This window comes from Oncorhynchus tshawytscha, linkage group LG13 (genome assembly GCF_018296145.1).
Source record: "Oncorhynchus tshawytscha isolate Ot180627B linkage group LG13, Otsh_v2.0, whole genome shotgun sequence".
NCBI lineage: Eukaryota > Metazoa > Chordata > Actinopteri > Salmoniformes > Salmonidae > Oncorhynchus > Oncorhynchus tshawytscha.
In genome coordinates this window covers 63,288,332-63,306,358 of record NC_056441.1, presented here as the reverse complement: position 1 = coordinate 63,306,358, position 18,027 = coordinate 63,288,332, and the positions used below count along the sequence as shown (strand labels likewise).

Genomic DNA, 18,027 nt, shown 5'->3' with positions numbered 1-18,027 from the left:
CCAAGACCATTGCCACATAAGGCACGCTCTCACCTGCCCCTCCCTTTTGATGACATAGAGGCACAATCACGAGTTCAATGGTAGAGTTGAACCGCATGGGCTTCATCTCAATCCTCCGCATCTGCGGTGGAAGGCGGCCGAGTTACATCGTGTTTGTCAGACCATGTGACATCCCGAAAATCGCTCTTCTCACAAAAATGTTCGTAGCATCTGAACCGTTTAGGCTACAAACTAATATGACTCCATAAGTGTCACGGGAATCATCGGAATGTAACCCATACAAATGAATGGAATTATAGAGATGGTTAAATATATATTATTATTATTTTATTTTTTCCTGCGCTTTCTTATATCTACTAGATATAGGACAGACACTTCAAATCCTTGTTATATTAGTCTTTGTTGCCATTTATGAAGGTGTTATTCAATGCATTTCTATGGGCTATAGTAGTAAATATTTTTTTTCTACCTAAGTGTCCTACATTTCAAAATCAAATAGCTAAATGAGCCATGATTTGATCATCTTAAAACATTCCATATGTTAGTTTAGTAGAACCCCCCCCCCCCTCCAACAGCTTAGACTTGTAGAGTATATTAAGCACCAGTATCAATAACCTCTATTTCTATCCTAATCCACTTGATCCCCCTTATATTTGATATGATGTACTATATAATGTGACACCTGTACCAAACAACATGCTTTACAAACCTGCTTTCTTCACCCAACTGTACCTGATGATTTCCACTTAGGCCAGGCAGAGAATATCTAGCCACGTCATGTTCTGACTGTTTCACTGTAAACCATTCTTGTATTGTAAAATGACATGGGTGCCAAGTCCTTTTGCTGTGTTCCTCTCACTATACTAGATGTTGGCAGTCTGACAGACACTACTGTCCATTGAGGTGTCCCATGCTATAGCAACAAAACAAAACCTAGCAAACACCAAACTGTGTGTGTGCATACCTGCCTCCCTGCGTGCCAGTTTCCAACTGGACAGTAGCCGGCGCGCCTATTCGCACTACACACAATAGGTCAGCACATTGCTTGCTCTGCTAGAGAGAGCGAGACAGCGAGAGATCCACCACACAGCGCAGGACAACAAAGGGAGCAGCCGACTCAGCATGGTTTAGTGGAGATCAGCATATATGACCCCTGACCCCCCCCAAAGAAAACCATGCTCATCCAATGACGAGGTGGGATCCCGGCCCAATAGGCGGCATGGGGATGTAAATGTATATATATCCCTACTCTGGGGGCTTGATTCCAACTCTTAGGCTTATCTTTCTGGACGTCCGTTCCTCCCTTGTACCTGACAACCAGCCGCTTGGTGAGATTCACACTCAGGGAAGGGGGTTGTGAGCGAGAGAGATGGGGGGCAAAGGTGTGGTCTCTTCGTCCCATAACCTAAATCAAGGACTGTCAAATTGAAGCTTTTGACTTCAATTAACTCTGGGATGTTCTTTTGTCTTATATCAAGAGAGTGATGTTTTGCATTACTTTGACGTTCTGTCTGTTCTGTGGTTCATTTAATGGGAAATGGCGGTGAGAGAGATGAGCCCATGTTTAACTGTGATCTTCTCTCAGCTCAGTAATACTACATGACAGGCCTACCTGCATCTGGCAGATGAAAGTGTGCTCAGTGTCACTAAATTTAGTAATTGTAAGAAAAATATGTTTGAGCATGTTGTTTAAAAAAGATCTTTGGGGGTTTTATTTTTTCACAGAGGAATTGCTCTTTCTGGAATATTTAGTGGGGGTAAATTGCACAGGCAAGTCTCTTATAACAGGCTTCAACATCAAAAGGTGTGGTAGAGGTAGAGTTAATGGTAGAGTTAATGAGAGAGGAAAAAGCCTAAACAGTCTAGATTAAGACCTTGAGTGACTAGATACAAGTAGATTATGTTCTCATTAATAGTTTGGGTGAATAAGTGGGTTTTGATATGGAATTTTGCCAAAAGACGAATATTGAAATCTGTTTATAGTCATTGAGTTGAACATGAACTACCGTTGGTCTTTTTTTCTCTTTTGCATCTGAAACCGGTGGGAAACATTTATTTTATCTATTTAGCTGAACAGATATGACTCTTGGGGGGCTAGGGGCCTGTTGAATAGATACACAGCTGGGGCATGGGCTGCAGGTAGCTTAGTGGTTAAGGGTGTTGGGCCATTAACTAAAAGGTCGCTGGTTTGAATCTCTGAGCCAACGAGGTGAAAAAATCTGTTGATGTTCCCTTGAGCAAAGCACTTAACCCTAGTTTCCCTGGATAAGAATGTCTGCTAAATGACTAAAATGAGTGTCACAATATGAAGGTCAAAGGAAGCTGTTTATCCAAGAGGCTAGGCTTTAACCCCTCTCCCTCTTTATTTCTCTCCTTCCCTCTCACTCTCTTCCTGTTTGGCCACAGATTCAACCATGTCCCACTCCGGAGCCCAGGGCAGCATTGGGAGCCACCCAGCCATGGGGCTGCGTGCCCACAAAGTAGGTCAACACACTTTTTTAACAAACTACTTATCATAACTAATCATCTTTAGCGAAGATACAGCATTTCCAGTTGTTTTAAATGCCCAAGACCGCCATCTTGATCAAAGATCTCCATATCAAATCATTAACAGTATTATATTATAGCTTATTACGGTAAATTACCATAATGTGGTATTCGTTATCTTTACAGATGTACCTGTTTGAGTTTGAGAACTTCCAGGGTCGTATGATGGAGTGCATCACTGAGTGCCGTAACCTGTGTGAGAAGGGCTTTGAGAGGATCGGCTCCATCAGGGTGGAGTGTGGACCGTACGTCATATCTAACTTCATCTGTTTACATAGAAGATTTATAAAAACATTCATAGGGATTCATATTGTTCAAGCCATTAGAATGAAGTTGTCAGCTGGAGAGTGTCCAGAAGAATGCTTGCAGAACAATTCTGAGCGGGTCGTACACCAGCTACTGGGAAGCCCTCAAAACCCTCGGAATCATGTCCTTCGACAGCAGACGGGAGCAGATCTGCCTGACATTTGCTAAATCCCCACAGAACTCCCAGTTTGCAGACTGGCTCCCCCCTACCAGACCTCAGATTACTGGACAGGCAACGCGCAACAACCACAAACTGAACACTCCCATAACACACACAGGCTGCTATCAGAACTCTCCCATTCCATACTTCACTAAACTGATCAATGCACACACCATATAGCCCAGGGGCCTTAGAAATGCCTCTGAACTCTGAAGATGCCTTTTCTAAAGCTGCCACCCCAAAACTTGTTGTCGTAGTATTGTTGTTTTGTATATATTACATATGTTTTACATTTTATTATATTAAGTGTTTTGATAGTACAATCATAAACTATTTGATAATTATGTGATTGATGTTATGATTGTAAATTGGTTTACAATTCAGTCTATGACTGAGAGAAACCAATAAAACCTACTAATACTAACGTTATCTTAGCCCAATGAGACACCAGATACATAGTTCCTTTACAACATGCAATTTCCAATGATACATGACTTTTGCGATGAACATGTGACATCTAACATGGTGTCACATAGGAACCTTCTAATCACTTAGCTGTACCTAGCCTCAAGGCTTCTGATCATGGTGAAAAGAGAGTTGTGTTAATTCATTATAAGTGTGTTATAGTTGTGCTGTAACACTTACATAATGTCCCCATACAGCTGGGTGGGCTATGAGCAGCAGAACCTGAGTGGAGAGATGTTCATGCTGGAGAAGGGAGAGTACCCCCGCTGGGATACCTGGAGCAACAGCTACAGGTGTGACCGCTTCATGTCCGTCAGGCCCGTTCGCATGGTTAGTCTGTCCATCCATCCATCCACTACATGGATACTCTAGTCTAAGTGGCTTCCCCTCCTCGTCTGAGGGATGTGGGTGAATAGGTGGTAAACTCTATTGCTGATATCCCTCCCTCTGTCCCTCTATGCCTACAGGACACCCAGGACCACAAGATCTGCCTGTTTGAGTGTAATAACTTTGAGGGCCGTAAGATGGAGGTGTGTGATGAGGATATCCCCAGTCTGTGGTCCTATGGCTTCCAGGACCGTGTGGCCAGCATCCAGGTCACTGGTGGAACGTGAGTTGGCATATTAACTTATCAATCAATCAATCAATCCATCCATCTACACAAACATTTGATTTAAGATGTTAACTTCCATTTCTCTCTCTCATTATCTCCATCTGTTTCTCTGGATGACAGTTGGGTTGGCTACCAGTACCCCGGTTACCGTGGCTACCAGTACGTGTTCGAGTGTGGTGTCTTCAAGCACTGGAACGAGTGGGGCGCCCACCATCCCCAGATCCAGTCCATCCGTAGAGTGAGGGACATGCAGACACATCGCAGAGGCTGCTTTGAGTGGACCGTCTAGATGGGGCCAGGCAGGCGACGGGTCATGGGCCAGCAGGACAGAGGGGAAGGAGCCTGGCTTGCCCTGGAGCTAACCATCCCTGGGTTTGGAGCTCCATCTTGGAACTCCACACAGCCAACATAAGCTAACAGCGTACATAACTGGCTCCACCTCAATCACTTTTACAAGTAGTAACATTCAGGGTATGTGTACTGTGATGCACAATCCTTGAATGAAGACAGTGCCACCTACTGGGCAAAGGTTGCTACTGCAGCTCACCTACAGCTGACTTCCACAATGCCTGAATATATACTGGTGAATACTGGTGAAAGTGATAGCTGTACTCTCTGTTCCAAGACCTGATGGAATTATAGCATGAGAAGATTTATGATATTTATGATGGGGATTTTAATTGGAGAAAGGGAATTAGTTAACAAAGATTTTAACAAGTTATATAACTTCATTAGTTTGTGTTCGCTAGTTTGTTTCCATATCTGCAAACCCAATTTATTTTATACATCTTAGTTGCTTATGTATTTCTTAGCTATATACCTAATGATGCCGAATAAGCCTGTTCATTACAATGCTCTACCCTCCTGCGATCTGTGAATCATTTTAGAGAGCAGAGATACAACATACTGCTCTCACTCCAGTCTCTAAGCTACGGTGGACAGCTGCCAGCTCTCTGTGCTCTGTCCATGCCCTGCAGTGAGCTCAATCATCCACGGGAGGCACTGTTTCCCCGTGTACTCTCCCCCAAAGCCACCTTCTAGTTTAGGGATTGCACCTCAACCATAATTTCCCAAATGACATTCTACCTTCAAGGCTTCAAAGCTATGCCCATGACACACTCAATCTATGGCAGGGAAGCTATGCCCATGACCCACTCAGTCTAGGGCAGGGAAGCTATGCCCATGACCCACTCAGTCTAGGGCAGGGAAGCTATGCCCATGACCCACTCAGTCTAGGGCAGGGAAGCTATGCCCATGACACACTCAGTCTAGGGCAGTGAGGCTGTCTGAAGGAGGAAGTGAGCTAGGGGGCATGATTGGGAGACAGGCTGCTGTAGGCTACCTGGTAGTGTTTTTCTAGACATGCTGACCTTTTGGGAGACCCCTCCCCCCTCTTAATGATGGGGTTGCTGAGGAATCTTGTTATATACACTATATATTTCTCAGGGATGCTGGCATCTGGAAAGCGACTTTCCAATAAAATAAAAAAATTAATGAAGATTCCTAACCTCAGTGCTGGAAATGCAATCAGTGGCTCATGTCAGGTTACTTGTTTGACTTTTTGTTCTCTTGTGTGTTGTATGATTATCTGTGGTGTTTGTCCCACGTTTTCATATCAGTTATGCTGAACATTCAAAACATTATTCTACATAATATAGATATCCTCACAAAGACGATCCTGCATCAACATCAACAGTGACAAATTGTAACCATGTCATGTTCATGCAATCCAACAAATAGCCCAAATTTGGACTGTCGGGGACTCACTTGGGCTGATGTCAGAGTGATTTTTATTTATTTATTTTATACATTGTAGAATAATAGTTAAGACATCAAAACTATGGAATAACACATATGGAATCATCTAGTAACCAAAAAGTGTTAAACAAATATATATTTTACATTCTTCAAAGTAGCCACCATTTGCCTTGATGACAGCTTTGCCAGTGGTGGAAACAGTATCCAACTGTCATACTTGAGTAAAAGTCTAAAAGTATTTGGTTTTAAATATACGTAAGTATCAAAAGTAAAAGTATAAATCATTTCAAATTCCTCATATTAATCAGACCAGATGGCACCATTTTCTTGTTTTTGATTTATTTACGGTAAGCCAGGGGCACACTCCAACAGCATTTACAAACAAAGAATTTGTGTTTAGTGAGTCCGCCAGATCAGAGGCAGTAGGGATGACCAGGGATGTTCGGTTGACGTGAATTTGACTATTTCCCCTGTCCTGCTAAGCATTCAAAATGTATCAAGTACTTTTGGGTGTCAAGGAAAATGTGTGGAGTAAAAAATACAATATTTTCTTAAGGAATGTAGTGAAGTAGAAGTAAAAGTAGTCAAAAATATAAATAGTAAAGTAAAGTACAGATAACCCAAAAAATGACTTAAGTAGTACTTTAAAGTATTGTTACTTAAGTACTTTACACCACTGAGGTTTGCACACTCTTGGCATTCTCTCATCCAGCTTCAAGGAATGATTTTCCAACAGTCTTGAAGAAGTTCCCACATATGCTGAGCACTTGTTGGCTGCTTTTCTTTCACGATGCGGTCTAACATATCCCAAACCATCTCAATTGGGTTGAGGTCGGGTGATTGTGGAGGCCAGGTCATCTGATGTACTGCTCCATCACTCTCCTTGATCAAATAACCCTTACACAGCCTGGAGGTGTGTTTTGGGTCACTGTCCTGTTGAAAAACAAATGATAGTCCCACTAAGCACAAACCAGATGGGATTGTTAAACAGCCATCACTAACATTGAGTGGCTGCTGCCAACATACTGACTCATCTCTAGCCACTTTAATAATGAAAAATGGATGTAATAAATGTATCACCAGACACTTTAAACAATGCCCCATTATATAATATTTACATACCCTACATTACTCATCTCATATGTATATACTGTACTCTAAACCATCAACAGCATCTTGCCTATGCCGTTCGGCCATCGCTCATTCATATATTTTTAAGTACATATTCTTATTCATTCCTTTACACTTGTGTGTATAAGGTAGTTGTTGTGAAATTGTTAGGTTAGATTATTTGTTAGATATTACTGTATGGTCGGAACTAGAAGTACAAGCATTTCGCTACACTCGCATTGACATCTGCTAACCATGTGTATGTGACAAATAAAATTTGATTTGATTGGATTGCGTATCGCTACAGAATGCTGTCGTAACCATGCTGGTTAAGTGTTCATTGAATTCAAGATAATCACACACAGTGCCACCAGCAAAGCACCCCCACACCATCACACCTCCTCCTCCATGCTTCACGGTAGGAACCACACATGCAGATATCATCCGTTCACCTACTCTGCGTCTCACAAAGACACGGCAGTTGGAACCAAAAATCTCAAATTTGGACTCATCAGACCAAAGGACAGATTTCCACCGGTCTAATGCCCATTGCTCATCTCTTCTTATTGGTGTCCTTTAGTAGTAGTTTCTTTGCAGCAATTAGACCATGAAGGAATTTCACACAGTCTCCTCTGAACAGTTGATTTTGAGATGTGTCTGTTTCTTGAACTCTGTGAAACATTTATTTGGGCTGCAATTTGAGGTGCAGTTAACTCTAACTTATTTTCGGCAGCAGATGTAACTCTGGCTCTTCCTTTCCTGTGGCAAACCTCATGAGAGCCAGTTTCATCATAGCGCTTGATGGTTTTTGCGACTGTACTTGAAGAAACATTTAAAGTTCTTGAAATTTTCCGGATTGACTGACCACCATGTCTTAAAGTAATGATGGACTGTCATTTCTCTTTGCTTATTTGAGTTGTTCTTGCCATAATATGGACTTGCTTTTTTTAACCAAATAGGGCTATCTTCTGTATACCCCCCAGCCTACCTTGTCACAACACAACTGATTGGCTCAAACGCATTAAGAAGGAAAGAAACTCCACAATTGAACTTTTAACAAGGCACACTGGTTAACTGAAATGCATTCCAGGTGACAACCTCAGGAAGCTGGTTGAGAGAATGCCAAGAGTGTGCAAAGCTGTCATCAAGGCAAACGGTTGTGTCACGACTTCCACCGAAGTTGGTCCCTCTCCTTGTTCGGGCGGTGTTCGGCGGTCGAAGTCGCCGACCTTCTAGCCATCGCTGATCCTCTTTTCATTTTCCTTTGGTTTTGTCTTGTATCACACCTGGTTTCAATCCCAGTCATTACATGTTGTGTATTTAACCTTCTGTTCCCCCTCATTGTCCTTGTTGGTGATTGTTTGTTTGTAAGCATTGTGCAAGTTATGTTCTGGTGTGCGACGGGTTTTGTACCCACTTGTTTTATTCAGTATATTTTGGTTTTCTGAGTTTTTTAGCACTTATTTAACTGCTCCGTTTATACCAAGTTCGATCTCCTGCGCCTGACTTCCCTGCCACCAGCACGCACCCTTACAGGTTGTGTCACGCCCTGGTCAAAGTATTTTGTGTTTATCTTTATGTATTTGGTCAGGCCAGGGTGTGGCATGGGGTTTTTGTAATTGTGGTGTGTTTGTCTTGGGGTTTTGGTGGTGGTATTGGGATTGTAGCTTAGTGGGTTGTCTAGCAAGGTCTATGGCTGTCTGGAGTGGTTCTCAATCAGAGGCAGGTGCTTATCGTTGTCTCTGATTGGGAACCATATTTAGGCAGCCATATTCTTTGAGTTGTCGTGGGTGATTGTCCTTAGTGTCTTACTTGTACTCTCTGTTAGTTTGCACTAGATAGGCTGTTTTCGGTTTTCATTACGTTTATTGTTTTGTAGTGTTTAGTCGTGTTTAGTGTTTAGTCGTGTTTACGTTTTGTTTAATAAATATGGATCGCAATCGACACGCTGCAGTTTGGTCCGACTCTCCTTCATCACCACTAGAAAACCGTTACAGAATCACCCACCACCAACGGACCAAGCAGCGTGTTAACAGGCAGGAACCACAGGAGAGACAACAGAGGCAGCAGCAGCAGGAGCAGCAGCAGCTGCAGTGGGAGAGGCTGCACCACCTGGAGAAATGGACATGGGAGGAAGAACTGGACGGTAAAGGACCCTGGGCTCAGCCTGGAGAATATCGCCGCCCCAAGGAAGAACTGGAGGCGGCGAAAGCTGAGAGGCGCAGATATGAGGAGGCAGCACGGCGTAGCGGATGGAAGCCTGAGAATCAGCCCCAAAAATTTCTTGGGGGGCTCAGGGAGAGTGTGGCAGAGTCAGGAGTCAGACCTGAGCCAACTCTCCCTGTTTATCGTGAGGAGCCAAGGAGGAGACCAGAACCAGAGACTGTGAAGGAGTTAATGGGGAAATTGGAGGAGAGAGAAATGAGGGAGTTGCTGTGTTGGTGCTTTTTGCATGGAATTCGCCCGACGGAACGTGTTGGGGATTTGATGGCACCTGGGTTAGCGCTCCATACTCGTCCTGAGGTGCGTGTTAGTCGGCTGGTGAAGTTGGTGCCAGCCTCACGCACCAGGCCTCCTGTGCACATCCCTAGCCTTGCACATCCTGTGCCAACACTGCTCTCAAGATCTCCAGTACGCCTTCACGGTCTAGCCCATCCTGTGCCACCTCCACACTCCAGTCCTCCGGTAGCAGCTCCCCGCTCCAGGCTTCCTGTGCGTGTCCTCGATCCAGTACCACCAGTTCCAGCACCATGCACCAGGCCTTCAGTGTGTCTCGCCTGTTCAGCGCAGCCAGCGCTTTTCTCCTCTCCTGCACTGCTGGAGTCTCCCGCCTGTTTAGCGCAGCCAGAGCCTTTCTCCTCTACAGCGCTGCCGGGTCCTCCCGCCTGTTCAGCGCAGCCAGAGCCTTCCTCCTCTACAGCGCTGCCGGAGCCTCCCGCCTGTTTAGCGCAGCCAGAGCCTTTCTCCTCTCCTACGCTGCCGGAGTCTCCCGCCTGTTCAGCGCAGCCAGAGCTGCCAGCCTGCATGGAGCAGCCAGAGCTGTCAGTCCGCATAGAGCAGCCAGAGCTGTCAGTCTGCATGGAGCAGCCAGAGCTGTCAGTCTGCATGGAGCAGCCAGAGATGTCAGTTTGCATGGAGCAGCCAGAGCTGTCAGTCTGCATGGAGCAGTCAGAGCTGTCAGTCTACATGAAGCAGCCCGAGCTGCCAGTCTGCAAGGAGCAGCCAGAGATGTCAGTCTGCATGGAGCAGCCAGAGCTGTCAGTCTGCATGGAGCAGCCAGAGCTGCCAGTCTGCAAGGAGCAGCCAGAGCTGCCAGTCTGCATGAAGCAGCCAGAGATGTCAGTCTGCATGGAGCAGCCAGAGATGCCAGTCTGCATGGAGCTGCCAGTCTGCAAGGAGCAGCCAGAGCTGTCAGTCTACATGAAGCAGCCCGAGCTGCCAGTCTGCATGAAGCAGCCAGTCTACATGGAGCAGCCAGAGCTGCCAGTCTGCATGAAGCAGCCAGAGCTGTCAGTCTGCATGGAACAGTCAGAGCTGTCAGTCTGCATGGAGCAGCCAGAGCTGTCAGTCTACATGAAGCAGCCCGAGCTGCCAGTCTGCATGAAGCAGTCAGTCTACATGGAGCAGCCAGAGCTGTCAGTCCGCATGGAGCAGCCAGAGCTGTCAGTCTACATGAAGCAGCCCGAGCTGCCAGTCTGCATGAAGCAGCCAGTCTACATGGAGCAGCCAGAGATGTCAGTCTGCATGAAGCAGCCAGAGATGTCAGTCTGCATAGAGCAGCCAGTCTGCATGGAGCTGCCAGTCTGCATGGAGCTGCCAGTCTGCATGGAGCTGCCAGTCTGCAAGGAGCTGTCAGTCTGCACGGAGCTGTCAGTCTGCACGGAGCTGTCAGTCTGTAAGGAGCTGCCAGTCTGCAAGGAGCTGCCAGTCTGCAAGGAGCTGCCAGTCAGCCCGGAGCCGCCAGAGCGGTCAGTCTGTAAGAAGCCGCCAGAGCTGTCAGCCTATATGGAGCAGCTAGTGCCGCCAGTCTGCCCAGCGCCGCCAGTGCCCCCAGTCTGCCCAGCGTCGCCAGTCTGCCCAGCGCCGTCAGTCTGCCCAGCATCGCCAGTCTGCCCAGCATCGCCAGTCTGCCCAGCGTCGTCAGTCTGCCCAGCGTCGTCAGTCTGCCCAGCGTCGTCAGTCTGCCCAGCACCGCCAGTCTTCCCAGCACCGCCAGTCTGCCCAGCGCCGCCAGTCTGCCCAGCGCCGCCAGTCTGCCCAGCATCGCCAGTCTGCCCAGCGCCGCCAGTCTGCCCAGCGCCGCCAGTCTGCCCAGCGCCGCCAGATCTGCCAGTCAGCCAGACTCTTCCAGATCTGCCAGTCAGCCAGACTCTTCCAGATCTGCCAGTCAGCCAGACTCTTCCAGATCTGCCAGTCAACCAGACTCTTCCAGATCTGCCAGTCAACCAGACTCTTCCAGATCTGCCAGTCAACCAGACTCTTCCAGATCTGCCAGTCAACCAGACTCTTCCAGATCTGCCAGTCAACCAGACTCTTCCAGATCTGCCAGTCAACCAGACTCTTCCAGATCTGCCAGTCAGCCAGGATCTGCCAGTCAGCCAGGATCTGCCAGTCAGCCAGGATCTGCTGAAACCACCAGCCAGCCAGGAGCTGGTAGATCTATCTACCTGCCTGAGCTTCCTCTCACTCTCCTCTCACTCCTGAGCTTCCTCTCTCACTCCTGAGCTTCCTCTCACTCCTGAGCTTTCTCTCACTCCCGAGCTTCCCCTCAGTCCCGAGCTGCCTCGGTCCCGAGCTGTCCTTCAGTCCCGATCTGCTCCTCAGTCCAGTGGGGTTCTGGGTGGGGACTACTAGGCCATGGTCGGCGGCGAGGGTGGACTATCCAGGGACGAAGGGAGAGGGGACTAAGACATTAAAGGAGTGGGGTCCACGTCCCGCGCCGGAGCCGCCACCATGGACAGACGCCCACCCGGACCCTCCCTATTGTTTTGAGGTGCGTTCGGGAGTCCGCACCTTAGGGGGGTTCTGTCACGCCCTGGTCAAAGTATTTTGTGTTTATCTTTATGTATTTGGTCAGGCCAGGGTGTGGCATGGGGTTTTTGTAATTGTGGTGTGTTTGTCTTGGGGTTTTGGTGGTGGTATTGGGATTGTAGCTTAGTGGGTTGTCTAGCAAGGTCTATGGCTGTCTGGAGTGGTTCTCAATCAGAGGCAGGTGCTTATCGTTGTCTCTGATTGGGAACCATATTTAGGCAGCCATATTCTTTGAGTTTGTCGTGGGTGATTGTCCTTAGTGTCTTACTTGTACTCTCTGTTAGTTTGCACTAGATAGGCTGTTTTCGGTTTTCATTACGTTTATTGTTTTGTAGTGTTTAGTCGTGTTTAGTGTTTAGTCGTGTTTACGTTTTGTTTAATAAATATGGATCGCAATCGACACGCTGCAGTTTGGTCCGACTCTCCTTCATCACCACTAGAAAACCGTTACAGGTTGCTACTTTGAAGAATCTCAAATATATACTTTTTTGGTTACTACATGATTCCATATGTGTTATTTCATAGTTTTGATGTCTTCAATATTATTCTACAATGTAGAAAATAGTAAAAATCAAAACTCTTGAATGAGTAGGTGTGTCCAAACTTTTGACTGGTACTGTATAATATAACCAACTTTGAAAGCATCAGCTGCAACTATTGTTTAAAAATCGCCCATATTGTGCCATTGACATTAGAATGTTGGACGTTTAGTCACATAATTCCATGTAATGTGGCAGCTCCGTTTTTGGATTGTAACTTTGGTGATAGAGGCACAGGGTAGAACAGGGTTTAAAAAAAGATTTGTAGCTATAGGGCCATCACATAATTCACTAGCCCCACAGAAGCTCTTTTCCAATATGGCTACCAAACAACTCAACGTGGTCTTATCAGAAAATTTCGCAGGACTATAACTCTATGAAATATAATTGTAATATGCCCTGAAATATCTTAAAATGTTCATAGTGATGTAGAATACACAACCCCGTCTGCCAGTTGTGCCAGATACATAAGGATGGTATATAAGGATGTTAAATTCTTCACAGAATTTTGGTAAGAATGTGTCCAAAAAGCTGTCTGATTCGCTGATTTCTGTAGATATGATCAATAATTGCAATAATCTGCAAACATGTAAATTGCATATGTACACGTGAATAGTCATGGATGTGAGCTGAAGGGACAACTGCTTCACATGACCTACACTGGCCAAGTGGCCATTTTTACAGTTTCTGGGAGTCATGTAATGATCATGTCATAAATTGATGAGAAGTTACAGTAACAATTGAATGAGTCATAGGCTGTTCAATGCGGGAGCGCATGTCCATGCGCTAGTTGGCGGCCACCGCAGAGATGCATGTAGGGTGAAAGGACTCCGTTTATGTGAGAATATCCTGCTATCATTTGAGTTTATATTTATTTTCATTAACGGTTTATGATGCTTTCGTATGAGCGCAGACGACCCACCACATCCTTCCTTCCTCTCTCTACGTTCTGAAGTCTGTAAACCCCCGCCACCACCACACGCGCGCTCCAAGAGCAAGGGCTATTCAGCCGCCGCACACAAGCAGTCACGGACAGACGGGTTTAAAGAACTTAAGGATTTAAATTACATACCGAGTGAGAGAGCCGTTGAGCCTTGGGTGAGGGAGGGAGAGAGACTGATTTGTATCTTCACCAGATCGGGAGGGGGAGGAGGCACGGAGAATGAGCTATTCTTGTACCACAGAGGCTGTGTGTAACAGCCAGGACGCACCTAACGCCAGTGCGAAGAAAGCGGCTACTAATAATACGAACCGTGGCAGCGGAGATCTCGACAGCAGCAGCAGAAGCCCTAGTTCACGCCAGTCGCACCCCAAACCGCTCGTGGCCATGAAAGTGAAGAAAGGCTGCAACTCGACAGATGCTGGGGTCCCGGTTACATCGGAAGACGAGTTGCTAAGAAACCCCGTAATATCGCCTGAGGATGTACTTGGGTTACAGAAGATCACTGAAAGTAAGTAGGCTACTAATTGGTCTGAAGGGTAGCTGCATGGCTACCTGAACCGTTCTGGCCACAGCGCACCTGCTGTTGCTCGGATGCCTGATGCCTGGCATGAAGCATCCGGTCCACAGCAACAACGTTACATTTTTAACGTGCAGCCAGCCATCCATCTATTCATCCATCCGCGTAGTAGCATATTGGTTGCCCTCGTGCCAGGTTTTCATTTTTCAAGGGTATCCTGCCAGTGCATTGGATATCGACATAGAGGAACATTAGGCTAAAGTAGTATATTTGTGCGTGTGGAAATACAGGTTATATAGGCTAGCGAAATGTATACTTGAATGTTTCTGTGTGGGCAATCTCGGCATATTAGATAATGATGTAAGACAGGGGAGTAGGCTATCAGCCTCTAGCTCAGACAGGTTTAGTAGACCGGAACATAGGTATGCACACAACCTTGTGTGTGTGTGTGTGTGTGTGTGTGTGTGTATGAGAGAGAGAGAGAGAGAGAGAGAGAGAGAGAGAGAGAGAGAGAGAGAGAGAGAGGAGCTAGAAAGAGGGATAAAGACAGAGAAGGTTGGAGCAAGCGAGAGAGAGTGTGTGTGTAAATAGTATTTTTGAACCAGACAGGCAGGGATTAATGTGATTGTTCTTTCTAATGCCCGCTATTGTCGACGTTGATGAAAAAAAGTCAATCAGACTTCTCTTAAATCCTTTCCCCAACCTGAAGAACGTGTTTCCTCTTAGGTAACAGGTGGTCAGTGCTCTGTGCCTGCCAACTGAGACTGAGACAGTCAGAGCCTATTTAAAGATCTGTATTAGATTGTTACATGACACAACAACACAGCTACAGTCACTTGGGACACAGATAGGCTTTTTTTGTTTTGTTTTGTATAAAGCACATCCACTCTCTGTTCCTTCTGCATTCACACTAGGTTACTGGTGATTGGTTAGCTGTAAAAGTAATTTTACGGGGTCATCTTTATGTCAACTACCTGAGTGCATCCTGGTTCTATCAAGTGGCTTTTTCCTGGTCTGAAAGAGACTGCTTCTCAGGTTAAAATGAATTGCACCAGCCTCACAAAGTATACAGACTGGTGGCTGTTGTATTGCTTGCATCAATTCACCTTTCACATCAGTAGCGGATATACGGTACAATAGAGCAAAGGCCAGGCATACTACGGTACTATTCTGTAGACACTGTAGGATAAGGGCCTTCTAGGCCACTTTAGAGACTTGGGATGCATCCATATTGTACTTGACACTCTAGTTCCATTTTATATCACAAACCAATGCCCTGTGGTTGTGGGTTAGCTAGATGGTAATAAGGCCTTTAACCTAAGCCTCCATGTACGATGAGTCATTTCAATATACTGCAGACTTGTGTCTGAACAATTTGGTTGTTATGCGGAGAGTCTCTGCTTTAAGCAAAGGGCATTTCTCATCATCCGGAGCAGTACTCATCCCAAAAGGCGCACTAGCCCGCCAACATCATCCCTTTTATCCATGTTCCTGTCCGATAGTGTTAGCTGTTTGGTTCTGTAACCCCCAGAGGAAGAGCAGAAGAGCAGCATCGGGCTGCAGTGGTGAGATAATACAGAAATCACTGATGAAGGCTGCATAGTGATAATCTCTGCTCTCCACTGACATGTAATCTGGATTATGTCAGAAAGGAAGGGAATGTGGCACTTCTATGACCTGATTGACTCTAGTTAATTAATGCTTCAGAGTCAAGCAGCAATGCAACAAAACACTCAATGAACAACGCATCTGGAAATTTGTTTACAGGGCATATCATTTTTGATTCGAAGCCAAGTTTAGCTGATACTATATGTGTTACATTTTCTGTGTTCACTGTTTTGGTCTCTAGCCCACACAGTTGCAGTTTAGGATACATTCAGGAAACCATAGATCAAATGGCAAAAATGACATTTCTCTGACAAATGCTTTATGATAGCCACCTGCTATGGCCTAATAATGATTTGATTCATGGTCATTGTATAGAATATCGTTGTCCCCCCTCCTGTAGGAGATGCAGTCGTATTGAATTTGGCCCTATGGTTGCCTTACTCCCTTTGAATCAGCACAGTACATACTGTATTAATGAACCAGAGAATCTTCATTATTCAGTCAGTACATATGCTACATGTATGCCAAGACTGTACAGAGATCAATTTTGTCCATTTTCTGCTCAGTGGAGGAGAAATAACCAGTGAAAGACTGAAGGAGAAAATTGCAAGGCTTGCTGTGTAAATGACTTTCATGGCAGTGCTTTGGGAGGTAACTGCGTCCATTTTGGGGAGGCAGGGAGACACAGTGGCTCAGCGCTGATAAGGGAGGGACACACTGTTTCTCTGAGACAGGCATGATGAGGAAAATAAATGTCATCTAACCAGTAGAGAGAGAGTGTTTTGTGAAATGAGAAATGGTTTCTTATCAGTGTATGTATGCTGCATGGGGCACTTATGCTATAAGGAAAGGAAAGGGAGAAGGGATATCAAATACAGTAGTCACTGCAGGAATTTATTCAGCTTGCAGCATGCCATGTATTTAATAGTATGTAAGATGTGCAGAGTTTCATTCCAAAACACTCTATATGCATTTTCATAAATGTTGGTAAATGAGCTTTTATTCTTTATTGAAATTATGAAAGAGATTGGTGTGTTCTTTCACTATCTAATCATGACATGGGGTTGTTCACTATCTAATCATGACATGGGGTTGTTCACTATCTAATCATGACATGGGGTTGTTCACTATCTAATCATGACATGGGGTTGTTCACTATCTAATCATGACATGGGGTTGTTCACTATCTAATCATGACATGGGGTTGTTCACTATCTAATCATGACATGGGGTTGTTCACTATCTAATCATGACATGGGGTTGTTCACTATCTAATCATGACATGGGGTTGTTCACTATCTAATCATGACATGGGGTTGTTCACTATCTAATCATGACATGGGGTTGTTCACTATCTAATCATGACATGGGGTTGTTCACTATCTAATCATGACATGGGGTTGTTCACTATCTAATCATGACATGGGGTTGTTCACTATCTAATCATGGCATGGGGTTGTTCACAATCTAATCATGACATGGGGTTGTTCACTATCTAATCATGACATGGGGTTGTTCACTATCTAATCATGACATGGGGTTGTTCACTATCTAATCATGACATGGGGTTGTTCACTATCTAATCATGACATGGGGTTGTTCACTATCTAATCATGGCATGGGGTTGTTCACTATCTAATCATGGCATGGCATCATCTAATCATGACATGGGGTTGTTCACTATTTAATCATGGCATCATGGGGTTGTTCACTATCTAATCATGGCATGGGGTTGTTCACTATCTAATCATGGCATCATGGGGTTGTTCACTATTTAATCATGGCATCATGGGGTTGTTCACTATCTAATCATGGCATCATGGGGTTGTTCACTATTTAATCATGGCATCATGGGGTTGTTCACTATCTAATCATGGCATCATGGGGTTGTTCACTATCTAATCATGGCATCATGGGGTTGTTCACTATTTAATCATGGCATCATGGGGTTGTTCACTATCTAATCATGGCATCATGGGGTTGTTCACTATTTAATCATGGCATCATGGGGTTGTTCACTATCTAATCATGGCATCATGGGGTTGTTCACTAATCATGGCATCTAATCATGGCATCATGGGGTTGTTCACTATTTAATCATGGCATCATGGGGTTGTTCACTATCTAATCATGGCATCATCATGGGGTTGTTCACTATCTAATCATGGGGTTGTTCACTATCTAATCATGGGGTTGTTCACTATCTAATCATGGGGTTGTTCACTGTCTAATCATGGGGTTGTTCACTGTCTAATCATGGGGTTGTTCACTATCTAATCATGGGGTTGTTCACTATCTAATCATGGGGTTGTTCACTATCTAATCATGGGGTTGTTCACTGTCTAATCGTGGGGTTGTTCACTCTCTAATCATGGGGTTGTTCACTATCTAATCATGGGGTTGTTCACTGTCTAATCATGGGGTTGTTCA

General features: G+C 45.2%; 2 protein-coding genes across 3 annotated transcripts in view; both read left to right on the top strand.

Moving 5' to 3' along the window:
• Positions 1 to 1,216: 1,216 nt before the first annotated feature.
• crybb1l3 (crystallin, beta B1, like 3) lies at positions 1,217 to 5,618 on the top strand. 2 transcript variants are annotated; one of them, XM_024408368.1, is made up of 6 exons: positions 1,217 to 1,328; positions 2,407 to 2,480; positions 2,674 to 2,792; positions 3,676 to 3,808; positions 3,946 to 4,088; positions 4,212 to 5,618. In XM_024408368.1, exons 1-6 carry the CDS (start codon positions 1,232 to 1,234, stop codon positions 4,378 to 4,380), a joined length of 735 nt encoding a protein of 244 aa, XP_024264136.1. In that variant the 5' UTR covers positions 1,217 to 1,231; the 3' UTR covers positions 4,381 to 5,618. The 2 variants fall into 2 exon arrangements, with proteins under 2 accessions (XP_024264136.1, XP_024264137.1); XM_024408369.1 differs by having other exon boundaries at positions 1,292 to 1,382.
• Positions 5,619 to 13,373: 7,755 nt separating this feature from the next.
• Positions 13,374 to 18,027, top strand: part of LOC112234741 (protein unc-119 homolog A-like) — a 42,134-nt gene continuing 37,480 nt past the window's right edge. Inside the window, exon 1 of the mRNA XM_042296139.1 lies at positions 13,374 to 13,980. Within this exon, the coding sequence (XP_042152073.1) occupies positions 13,692 to 13,980 (289 nt within the window). The 5' untranslated portion in view covers positions 13,374 to 13,691. The remainder of the gene's footprint in view (positions 13,981 to 18,027) is intronic.

Excerpts from the sequence above, each read along its gene's own strand:
- crybb1l3 (XM_024408368.1), top strand. The coding sequence starts at position 1,232 with ATGTATATATATCCCTACTCTGGGGGCTTGATTCCAACTCTTAGGCTT. Across the intron at positions 3,809-3,945 it reads CCGTCAGGCCCGTTCGCATG|GACACCCAGGACCACAAGAT; the intron begins GTTAGTCTGTCC and ends CTATGCCTACAG. Across the intron at positions 4,089-4,211 it reads ATCCAGGTCACTGGTGGAAC|TTGGGTTGGCTACCAGTACC; the intron begins GTGAGTTGGCAT and ends TCTGGATGACAG.